The 11809-nt window shown below is 39.2% G+C and overlaps 1 protein-coding gene across 1 annotated transcript; it reads right to left on the bottom strand.

Moving 5' to 3' along the window:
• Positions 1–7627: 7627 nt before the first annotated feature.
• Positions 7628–11544, bottom strand: LOC124855654 (microsomal glutathione S-transferase 1-like). The gene is made up of 4 exons (XM_047345651.1): positions 11402–11544; positions 10999–11131; positions 10549–10640; positions 7628–8539 (listed from the first exon to the last, which is right to left on the bottom strand). Exons 2-4 carry the CDS (start codon positions 11113–11115, stop codon positions 8293–8295), a joined length of 456 nt encoding a protein of 151 aa, XP_047201607.1. The 5' UTR covers positions 11116–11131; positions 11402–11544; the 3' UTR covers positions 7628–8292.
• Positions 11545–11809: the final 265 nt, after the last annotated feature.

The following is an 11809-nucleotide window of genomic DNA, read 5'->3' as shown; positions in this document are numbered from 1 at the left end:
TCTTCATCGCACTCATAATCCTTATTTCCCTTTCTTGACCCTCAACATCACACTCATCCTTCTCATCCATTTTTATTATCCCTCTTATAACCATATATCCCACTCATCCTCTTCATCCTTCTTTTCTACCTCTTCTAATCTCACTTCTCTCTCATTTCTTATTTTAAGCCTGTTGTAGAACACTAATACTCCTCATGCCTGTTTGATCCCACTCATATGCGTATCCCTTTGTAGTACACCTTTTCATCCCACTCATCATCCCTCTTTATTATGCTCATCTTTTTATCTCTTGTTTGAAGCCATTTTCATCCCTCTCATCTTCATCAAACAGCTCTTGCCTGTAATCCATCTCACTTCCTGGTGTGTGAAGATTTTAACCCATGTCTCTGGAATGGGGCATTTGGCTAAAAGAGTCACTTATCAAACATATTTTCCACATCATGGTACAAATTTATCTCGTGAATTTTCAGACTCTTTAAGACTCATCTCTAATGTGTTTACTGAGACACAGATGAGTTCATGTGGATGTATTATAGATCCATTCTTACAGATGTAAAGGCAGCAGATTGATTATTGAGTTGTAGCAGAAGGCCAGCAGCAGGTTTCTGTTTGAATCATGTCAGCTGCCTCAGGGGAGCATTAAGTCTTGTCTGCCTCACAACTTTATTGCACCCTCTTTGAATCCTAATGGGCTACTAGTTGTCTTTTCTTTCCAGTGTGATACAACCAGGCTGCCAAAGTTGTTGGCTGTCAAACCTGAAGGGGCCAAACAAAATGAATAATTGATAAAAGGTAGGTGGCAGTTCAGTTTTCTCCATGTTGGATTCAACATATTTAATAACTAATATCAAGGAGTTAAAAATACACTGAGTAAATACTTAAATCTATGATTTACAGAATACTGACAGGATTATTCATTTCCGATCTAGAGACATTCATGAATGTTTTGGAGCTTTCTTTGATTGATCTGGAGTTTAGAACTGGTACTGTTATACTTTAAGATATTCAGACATTGTTGTTTTCAGGGATTTAACACTTACTGTAATTTTTTTTAAATTCCCCAAAGGAGTGTGTGTGTGTGTAACTTTATGGAAAAAATAAAATTACAGATGAATTGTTTTTACCAACCCCAACACTTTTTATCAGAGGTAAAGTCTCTGTCTTGTTTCAAAAAGAACATTCCTCTAAGAAATATTCAAATGAATGTGTATTTTACCTCCTACAGTCCAAAATATTTTAACACTGTTCAAAACCACTGTGGTAATTTGTGAAAGCAACTCTTAGCTGAAGAGGCATTATCTCCATTGCCCTAGATGGCACTTTATCATGAACCATCATTCCTCAATAGCTGATATAACCAAATGGAGGGATTACTTCAGGAAACTTAGTCAAGCTCTACATTACATAACTACATTCAAAGATGCAGCTTCAAACTTTACTGTGTAAACAAACAAGCCATATGTTAACTTTGTTCAGAAGTGGAGTCCACTTCTTTGCGCTCAGAGGGATCTGGGATGGGCAGTGGAAAAGCCGACTGTGGTCAGAGAGATCAGTGTTCCAGATTTTTGTTGGAAGAAATAGAGCAAAGAAGAATCCAGTCTGTTGTTAGCAACAAGCCCCAAAGCTCTGTGGGGTTGTGACAGTGCTCTTGGCAAATCTCATTTCCAATTTGATGGGTGATGGCAGTAGTAATGCAGAAAAGTCCAGCAGAGATTGTAGACCAGCACATGCTTTTAAGAATACATATTTTCAATCATGTACATGCAATTTTTTTACGCAAATGACCACATTTGGTACAAATTCCAAAGGCATGGCCGAGGAAGAAAATGATAGAGGTGTCATTATGTTCGAAAATATCTTGGACCCACATACAGAGAACATTCAGGAGGATGAAGTAAAATAAAGGTTGATTATTGAAGATAGTCAGGAATGGAAGAAATATCTCACTGTAAGGAGAGAAGTGAAGAGAATGGATGAGTACGAGTAACTGAGGGAAAAAAAAGAAAATAAGAGCAAATAGTTATTTTGATACCGAGTTTTGCTTACTGAGTTATGATGGTCAGGTCGCCAGGGGGAATGAGATTCTGGATCCAGGTCTTAAGCCGGTATATCCGTAGAGAGTTCACTTGGTGCCGTTCTGTGGAGCTCAGATTACAGTAAACAAGCTTGATGTGCGGTGGCTTACGTTGGAGGGTGGACACGGTGCGCTTGTGGCTTAGCTCAGGAGACGAAGAGGACAGGAAGCTGCCAGCTTGATGCGAATCCAAACGAAGGTAGATCACAGGATAGGAATCTTCAGAACGAAGACAGGCTTGATCATCCAGAGTAACTTTTAGAAACATTGTCCAGAAAACTCAATGACATAGATCCAAAGCTTAGGCTTTCAAAATCTGCAGAGGAGCAAAAAACAAAGTTAAACGAGGTCAAAGACCGAAGCATAGACTTAGAGTGTAGCTTGAGTTTGTACCACTGTGGCAAAACACTCTTGCACTGAAGTGATGGCAGCCTCCTGCTTAAGTACTCCTCCTGGCAATCAGTGGAATAAGTTGCACCTGTCACCCAGCACACCTGAGAGCTCCAGCACCACTTGAGAATGAGCACATGTAGCAAGCACAAACACAACCCCAGATCCTGACAAGAATCCTTCACCAGAGATTTTTATTTCATAACCATTTACTCCTGCATTTCTCTACATTGTTTTCGATAACCAGACTTTGTTTGAAGGATCCTTTTTAATCTCTTTCTTGAACTGCTGCACCCTGAACCCTCTCTGACAGTAAAATCAGCTGCTTCAGATTCACTGATAACCCTTTTCTGTGTTGTCTGAGATTAATTGTTGATGCAACATGTGCATGGGCATGCTGTAATTAGCAGATGCACAACAATATCTTCCAGCAGGTCCAACAGAAGCTCTGAGGTCTGCTTATCCATTCCCAGCTCATGCATTTAAAATCCATAAAAAAAAAAAAAAATCCATAAGGAGCTGAGCTTTATTAACCGAGACCATCTCAGTCTGATGTAAAAATGCAGAATTAAAGGCCTAAGGAATAGTATCCATTGATATTAGCTTCTTAAAGGTTTGTGTGAAATCAGGCTTAACGATAAGATTCAAGTGGAACAAACCATCATACAAATTTTCATTAAACATAAAACCTAATGTGCTAAAAGTGCAAGCGGATTAAAATGTATTGTAATAATAATAACGTTTGTCCTACATACTGCTTGTTAATCCTGATGTTTATATACTGTCCATCTCATGTTGATTAGGTTGGATGGTAAGAAAGTGAAAATCCGTCTGGGATTCCCTCAGAGATCTCTCAGATCCAGTAAGGAAACCCAAACATCCTTCTCCTTTGCAGCAACACCTTGCATCTCATCCTGGAGAATTCCAAGATGGCCCCAAGCGAGGACACTCACATAATCCTTACATTGAGTTCCGGGTCTGCTCCTGGTGCAGTGATTCCCAATGTGATGTGCTTGGAAAACCTTCAAAGGGAGGCATCTAGGAGCCATTCTGATCACAATTTATCACCTCAGATGCAGCTCTACTTCGAGTTCCTTCCAGATGATGGTGATCCTTATCTCCAAGGCAGAGCCCAGCCACCATGCAGAGGAAACACATTCTAGCCACTTGTACCCAGAATCTCGTTTCAGTCCATATCTCCAAGAACCATATCCTTTGAACAAAGGTGAGGGTTGAAACATAGATGGACCAGTAAATCCAAAGCTTCACTTTTCACCGCAGCTCTTTTTTCACCACAACAAATTAGAGCAACAAATTACAGCGACATCGCAACACTCTAAGGGTGTATTCACACCAGCAACTTTTGGCCTGCTTTAAATCTTTCCCTGTTAGTCCAGAACTATTGTGCAGGTGTGAATACACTCAGACAAACTCAAGTGTAGACCAATCAACTGGACTGAAAGTTATACAGAAATCTTACCTGAACCGCTCTGTTGCTTATGCCTGATTCGCACAACGGAATTTTTATGGCAATTGTTGACCTGATCAATCCCGTTCCGACAGGCCCCGATAATCGTGATGGCTCTTAAGATAATTGTATGAGATAATCCTGCAGTGTCTGGTGTGTTAAGAGTGATCTAGTCTGCTCAGAAGGACAGTAGGACCTTTCTCTTGGCCCAATATCCTACCGTGTTGGGTGCATGCAGACGTATAGCCAATCAGACACAGAAGGGAATTATTCTGAACTCACGTTTGATCCCGAGAGAGTTTGCAAGATTTCTCGTCTGACATCAAAATGTTCGTGAGTAAAATCTGTTTGTGTGTGGTATATTGTGCTAGCTATGTGGCTGGACACTACATACAGTAGGACCAAACCTGTTGTACGTATGATTCGTTATCATCACGTGTGGGGTTTCTTGGACTTTGAAAATCAGCTGACAGTTATACAATCTTGCCGTGTGAACCAGGCATTAGCAACGCTGTTGCCTTCGTGTTATAGCTCGGTGCAGAGCACAGCTTTTCTTTTGTGCATGCAGCATGCAGTCTCCGACAAAGTTCCAAAATTTTAAATAGAACGTCACAAAATCTGTGTTGAATGAGCTGCTCTTCACCCTCTTAATGATGTGATAATGGCACAAATATGCAGGACAGAGGGGCTGCTTGTAGGACTTCCACGATGTTTTCCACCATTTCCCGGTCTGTGCTATGTGCTGCCCCTGTCATTTCTGTCCAATGGGAGCAATGATTGTCAGCCGCGTGGCTTTGTTTACAAATTAATTTGCAAAAGTAGGCCGCACCAAACAAAAAAATAAAGTCTGCATTTTGTTCGGACCAAAGAACTCTCCTGTTGTGAATACACACTAAGAATTCTGTAGGAGGAACCATATCTGCAGACATACTTTAAACTAGATTAAGACCAGAAACAAACAAAAAAGCTGATATCGTAACACCACATCCTATCCCAAAATTACCAGTTTCAGTTAATGAATGGTAAATAGGCCAAAACAGAAGAGCAAGGTCCATGTTCCCCAGCAATGACTGAAACAAACAGCACAGCAGTTACCTGTTCCTTATTGGACCAAATAGACCATAATCAAGATAAATGTGGTCTGCTTCTTCAATTACATCTGTATGGCTCGGGGCTCCTGCAGGCTCTCATGTTTCAGCTCAATCAAATCAATAAGTTATTTATTGCTGCCAACACCCCAATGATGCTGAGAAACGGTGGAGGTGTGGGCAATTCATTTGGTTTCCCAATAATCAGAAGTGTTTTATGGCTTTTCTCTGAAAAGCAGAGCATAATTTCATACTGAATGGTACTGCTGGGGATCATTCATAGACCTCAGAGCAGTGAGCTCTTTTACAGGAGTGATCTGAGCTCATCAGTCACTTTAGTTTAATTTGAACAAAATCCATGCTCAGTGCTAATATTAAATAAAACATTTTCCTGGAAAACAAGGCCTCTGTGCTGTCAGAGGAAAAGAAACATAAGGTTAGCAGCAGTTAGTCAAACAGTCTGGCTGAAGGTGAGCTTCTAACGAGTGGTAAACCATCTCAGCCCTGATCGGCCTGTAAATTAATAATAGGAGACCGTACAGGACGGGGAAACTGTGGAACTGGATGTAAATCTGTTGCTTTGCAGCAGAGATTGTTCTCACCCATAAAACAGAAACCACCTCAAAGCTTGTCAGGTTTTAGAAACCGTTACCATGGTGATATGATCTGATAACATGTACAACAAAACTTGTGCTGCAAAAGCATTCCCTCTGTTTGTGTGTGTTCACTCTACAACCACACACTTCAACATATTTTAATGCGATTTTACGTGATCCAATCCAAAAACCGAACATTTTGACAAATTCTAATCTGAATAATGTGGCAAGCATTTTTATTCAGCCCTGTTTAATCTGATGCTCCTAAATAAAATCCAGGACAACCAATTGTTTTCAGAAGTAAATAGAGTCCACCTGTGTGTGATGTATTCTCAGTATAAATCCGATTTGTTAGAGATTATCTCTGAACAAATAGCATCAGTAGGACCGAGTAACATAGCAGGCAGGTCAGAGAGAACATTGTGAAGAAGTGTAAAGGAAAATTAGGTTGTGAAACAATAGCTTCACCTTGGTACATCTGATGGAGCCCGTTTTAATCCAAAATCAGAAAAAAGAATCAAAGCGTATGACACAACTGCAAACCTATAAGGAAAAATCTGTCTAGAGGAGTGCTAAAGTTGGGCACTCCACAAATTAACAATTAACAGGAAAGCCTGACACCATAAATATTTCTGAACACAGCATCCCCACTGTAAAACATGGTGGTGGCAGCATCATGGTGCGGGTAGGCGTTTCTTTAACAGGGAAAGGATGGCTGATCAAAGTCAATGGGAAGATGAATGGTGCTAAAAACAGATCAGTTCGAAAAAAAAAACCTTAGAAGGTTGAAAAAACCCAAGACTGGGGTAGAGGTTTATCATTTGTACAACGACCCTTAACATACAGCTAGAACAGCAATGCAACAGTCTAGTATATTAATGTATTAGAATGGCTCAGTCAAAGTCTTGAGCTAAACCCAATTAAGAATCTCTGGCAACACTTGATGCTTTCTATTCAGGTTTACTGAGCTAGACCTATTTTTCAAAAACGAATTGGCAAAGATTTGAGTCTCAAAATATGCAAAAATGATAGAAATGTACCCCAAATGTCTTGCAGCTCTAAGTGCAGCAAACAGTGATTGTGTAGTCATTGTATTCACCCCCCTTGAATAGTGATTTGACGGGCTGAATAAAAATCCATGCTACACTTTCCAGACATTTATTGAAAGAAACAAAAAAAAAAAATCATGTTTTTTGTCCCCACTATTTTCATCTACCAAATAATATTCCGATAAAACATAAAGTTTGGAGCTGTAATGTGTCAAAATGTGAAAAAAAATGTTTAGTTAGCATTAATACTTAAAGTTCTTTGCCCTTGTTGTTTGATCATTTTTGTTAAAGTGCAAACTTGACTGAGGCTGTTTCCTGAAAATAATCAGTTCATTTACATGAGAAGAATTGTGCCAAAGTCTTATCACTGGAAGAGAAAATGAATGCACCCTACACCCACATATCAGAGACAGCTGCACAGCACAGCAGATAAAATTTAAACCCATGAGAAACCTGTTCAGAGCCAGCAAGCTGCAGCATATAAACATCGAGTTAACAATGCAGACATCTCAACTCAAAAAACATCTAAGTTACTGATAAAGTTGTATTTTTGTAACGCATTTTGAAGGAAACAGCAAATACTGTGTACAGTTCAGAGCTTATCAGGATCAAGCAGTATTATGATTGTCAGTGAGTTTGCAAAAACAAGAGCAAAGTTCAGCTTTGCATGGATGAATGACATTTTAACCTGATCTTGTTTGCTGCACCTTTTTATCAGATAGAAAAATATTTAAAATCATAATAAACACATCTGCAGTGGTTTTGTTTAAAGATTAGGTTGGATATTCTGTAGTCCTTTACTTGCATTTTATAAAGTGGATCACAGTTACAGTTTTATCATGTTATTGATAAATCTTCCTTATCCACCAAATTGACTTATGCAGTACCACAGGGTTCAGAGCTTGGGACAGGTCTTTTGCTATAAATATCCTTCTGCTTCATAAAATGATTACACACAATGACACATTTTCCCTACATTTATTCATAAATACTAAAGAAGCACCCAGTTAGACTACAGGCATGTTACAAAGATATACAACCCTGGAAGGCAGAATATGTCTTTGAACCAGAACATCTGAAGAACAAACTTAATCTGGGTGACATTAACCTGGTGTTTGATTATTATTATGATTTAAAGAACATTGTTTTTTATCTTTGAGACTACTGTAATTCTCTAAGAATAAACAAAGCTTCCTGTTACAACAGATATATATATAATTCAAAAATTTAAAACGCTGAATCCTTAAGGTTCATCTCATATCAAAGATCTTATTGTTCCATATGTTCCAGGCAACGCATTTCTCTCCCAGACTTGTTTTTGTAAGCTATCTCTAGTTATGATGTCATTTGCTTAGACTGCTGAAGACATACTGAGCACTTTCTGTCACACAACAAATTTTATACTAAGAGCTCTATATTCATGCATTGTGTTTCATCTCTGTTTTTCTTTCCCTGGATAAACAATGACTCACAAACAGTCAAGAAATATTTATTTGGTCTTTTACATGTTTCTACTGAGTCGAAGATTATGCAAAAACTCAATATTTAAAAGGCTCAGTCACTTGCAGTGTCAGTGATGTAAAAAACATGGAACTCTACTGCAGAGAGGGCATGGGAGTTACGCTCCTTACAGGAAGAAAACTTTGCTGAGCAGGCTGTAAGCCATGGAGAAGGTGACCAGCATTCCCAGGAAGTAGGAGATTGCCCTGCTGGGCTGGGGCAGGACCAGGATGTAGGCAAAGCTGTGGAAGATCCGAGCAGCTGTGAAGATGCGGAAGTGAAGCAGAGCGGAGGAGAGCTCAGGTCCAGACAGGGCATAAAGTAGGCCAATGAAGAAGAATGGAATGATGTTCTCTAGGTCGTTGTAGTGACACCTGCAGGATAAAAAAGCGATCAGGAAATCTCCAATATGATAAATATTTATCCAGCAAACCTGATGAAAGTATCTAGACTATTATCAAGCATTTAATGTCAGCTATTTATTATTAGAAAGGTTTGCATACAGGAGCAAATCTTTTATCCTACCAGGACGTAGCAACATGTGCTGGGAAGGGTGGTTCATGCCCTTTGTGTCCCAAATGTTAGGTACTTTGCTTCATTGCTCAGAACAATTCACAACAACAAACAGCACTAAATCAACCTATATCAAAAAAACTACATAAAGAAAGCATTGCGCAGTTGTTGGGATTCTGACGCAAACAGCTGTTACCAGATCCTAATCTATAGATAGGACATCTGCACGCTACAGACAGAAACATGTTCCCCCTGAGGGTCGAACACAAGCAGAGTGATGTGTTTTCTGCTGTTTAGGTCAGTGAGGTAACCAAGAACATTAAACAACACGGAGTCAGCTCCTGTGGTCAAGAGCAGGGTTTTAATCTTTACTTAGATGAGGAAAGAAAATGTATTTGGTGTAGGAAAACCAACATTAAATAGAGGAGGGTGTCGTTTAACACTCAGGAGCTGTCAAATATGTCAACAACACACCTGGCATGCATGTGCTTACAGGCCTTTTTTAAAGACCTGTTGCATAATATAGGAGTACCACTTTAAACCTATGTGAGCAGGTCCCTGTCTACAAACATCTGCACAAAAACCATATAAAACTACATGACAGTAAAAAACAACACATAAACCTTGAAATGTGTTTGGGAAGTATGCAAATACATCTTGTAGGTCTCTCAGTGATATTTATGTGGTCTAACTGTACCGGTTTCTCAGTAGTGACACCTTCTCTTCAGGATGATAAATGCAGTACACACAGATGGGCTTTTGGTTTCTTTTTGGCTAACTAAATATTTCCTCCATGTCTTCTGCCTACCAGAGGTCAAATCATAGAGGTAACATTCTGGAGGGAATAAAGCAATTCATCTTCGCAGTGACACCCTCCAGATCCTGAGGTGTTCCCAGACCAAATATGAGTAAAAGTCCCTCCAGAGTTCTGGGTCTGCTCTTGGAAAATGCAGGCATCTTCATTGGAAGCCTGAATATCTCAGGTCTCATTACCACAGATGAGTGTTGTAACATACATGAGATGGACCAGTAAAGCCAGAGCTTCACCGTCCAGCTTGGTTTCTTATTTACCACGAAGAAATAGAGCATGGCCATCATTGCCACAGTCCCAATCCGTACATCTATCTCCTCCTCCATCCTACAATCACTCATGAACAAAACACCAAGATACTTGAGCTCTTCTGTTTGAACCAGAGATTCACCTCTGCCCTGGAAGGAGGACTCTACCTTTTCAGACTGAGAACCATGGCTTCAGACCACAACAAGCTTACTCCCCTTCCGGCTAATGTGCACTCTGAAGGTCCTGACATAATCACACTGTCATCAAAAGCAAAGATAGGCCTTGCAAACCCTTCCAAACTAGACAACGTTCTGTCCACGCAAGCACCTTGAGATCCAGTTCATGCAGAGCACAAATAGGATACGAAACAAGAGGCAAGCTTGATTTAGTCCAACCTGCATCAGAAAGGATGCGGACACGGCTCATTCTGCGTTGATTCAATAACTGGATGGGTAGTTAATGTTAGTCAGACACCTCACACACCTACAAGAATCCCTCACAAAAAGCATTTTTTAAAGTTTATCAAACCAGACTTGTTGAGCAGCTCATCTAATATTATAACAGACTTCTTTGAAGGTTTTCCAGGTATTCACTTATAGATTAAATAAAGAGTTCTTTTTTTCTTTAAAGGAAAACATACATTTCAGAATTATGAACCTTTTCTTTATACAAAAGCATTAAAATAACTAAGTCCCATAAAACCCATTAAAATAACCCATTAAAATAACTAAGAAAACATCCTCAAAGAGGAAGGATTCGAGATTTCATTTAGAAGCCAAAACAGCTGATTTCAAGGGCAGAACATCTCACCTCCGAGCTCGCTCCACATCAGGATGAGTTTTCAGCAACTTCTTCTTCTGCTCTTCAGACTTCCATGCAACGTCTTCTTCGTTAATGAAGGACTAAAAAGGAAAGATGACATGTGCGTGTATTTTAAGGTTTTAAATTAGATTCTCTCTGCATTCCAGAAATTCCAGTACCAATAGCAGAAAGAAACAAGGGGCCACTTCCAGTTGAAACGTTTACAAGAACTGGCAAAAATTACTTTTTATGTTATTAGTCTTCAGTTCTGAAGCTTTTGAATTTTGACATATGGCACTACAACACACTGGACTGACTGGTTTAGGGTTTCAGAAATACTAGCATTATCTCACAAAGCACCATGACCTTCATGCAAGTACAGATTCCAGAGGTAAAACTTGAAACTATAAAAACAAAAAACATATTCTGACAGGAGGACCAACCATTTGTGTTACTCACCTTTCTGGTGAAGCGAAAATAAACGGTCACTGGCCCCATCAATACCATCTTGAGTGTGACAATAGCAGCATAGGTGGTGAAAGCCTTGAATGCCTCATTTTCCATCAGCTGGGACATTTTTGCAGTTTAACAACTGGTGAAGGTGAAGAGGAAGCAGCAGATTATTACTCTCAGCAAAAACTCTGTAAAAAAGCTGTTAAAGATTAAATAAACTAATAGTTTTTTTTTTAATGTAAAGTCGACTCCTCATGCAGCAATATTACAAAGTTCTCATGACCAAGTGAAAGCCAGTTCCAGTGAAGCCACTATCAGTTATACACTGAACCACATTAGGTTCATAAACATTAATGAGTAATTAGGGAACAAATAAAGCAAAATCATAAAAAAAATGAAAGAAACTTACAGTTTTCCTTCTCAGCTCTCTTTCAGTGGTGACTTTGCAAAAATAGAGCAGCCTGAATATGTTGCATGAGGACACCTCCCATTTCACTCAGTGGGAGGGACTTAGTGAAACTGCCTGTTTGGAGCTGACCCGCTCAGTTCTTCTTCTTCTTCTTCTTCTTCTTGTATTATTTTTGGCGGTTGGCAAATAACTTTATGATGTGCATTACCGCCACCGACTGGTATGGAGTGTGGTTCTTCATGGTTTTAAATCTTATTTACTATTACAACAATCAAATTCTGTTTATTAATTTAGTTTTGTTGAAAAATCTAACTATAATTTGAATATGTTTGCTGCCTAAACTTCTTTGCAAAGTATCTATCAAAATAAAATTTTCTTTAATACTTTCAAATTCTCTCCTCAAAATTG

The sequence above is a fragment of the Girardinichthys multiradiatus genome, chromosome 19 (genome assembly GCF_021462225.1).
Source record: "Girardinichthys multiradiatus isolate DD_20200921_A chromosome 19, DD_fGirMul_XY1, whole genome shotgun sequence".
Taxonomy (NCBI): Eukaryota; Metazoa; Chordata; class Actinopteri; order Cyprinodontiformes; family Goodeidae; genus Girardinichthys; species Girardinichthys multiradiatus.
This window is presented reverse-complemented; position numbering and strand designations above follow the sequence as displayed.

Coding starts and splice junctions, on each gene's coding strand:
- LOC124855654 (XM_047345651.1), bottom strand. CDS start 11,115: ATGTCCCAGCTGATGGAAAATGAGGCATTCAAGGCTTTCACCACCTAT. Junction 10,641..10,998: donor ATTTTCGCTTCACCAGAAAG/GTGAGTAACACA, acceptor TTTCCTTTTTAG/TCCTTCATTAACGAAGAAGA. Junction 8,540..10,548: donor GATGTGGAGCGAGCTCGGAG/GTGAGATGTTCT, acceptor TTTATCCTGCAG/GTGTCACTACAACGACCTAG.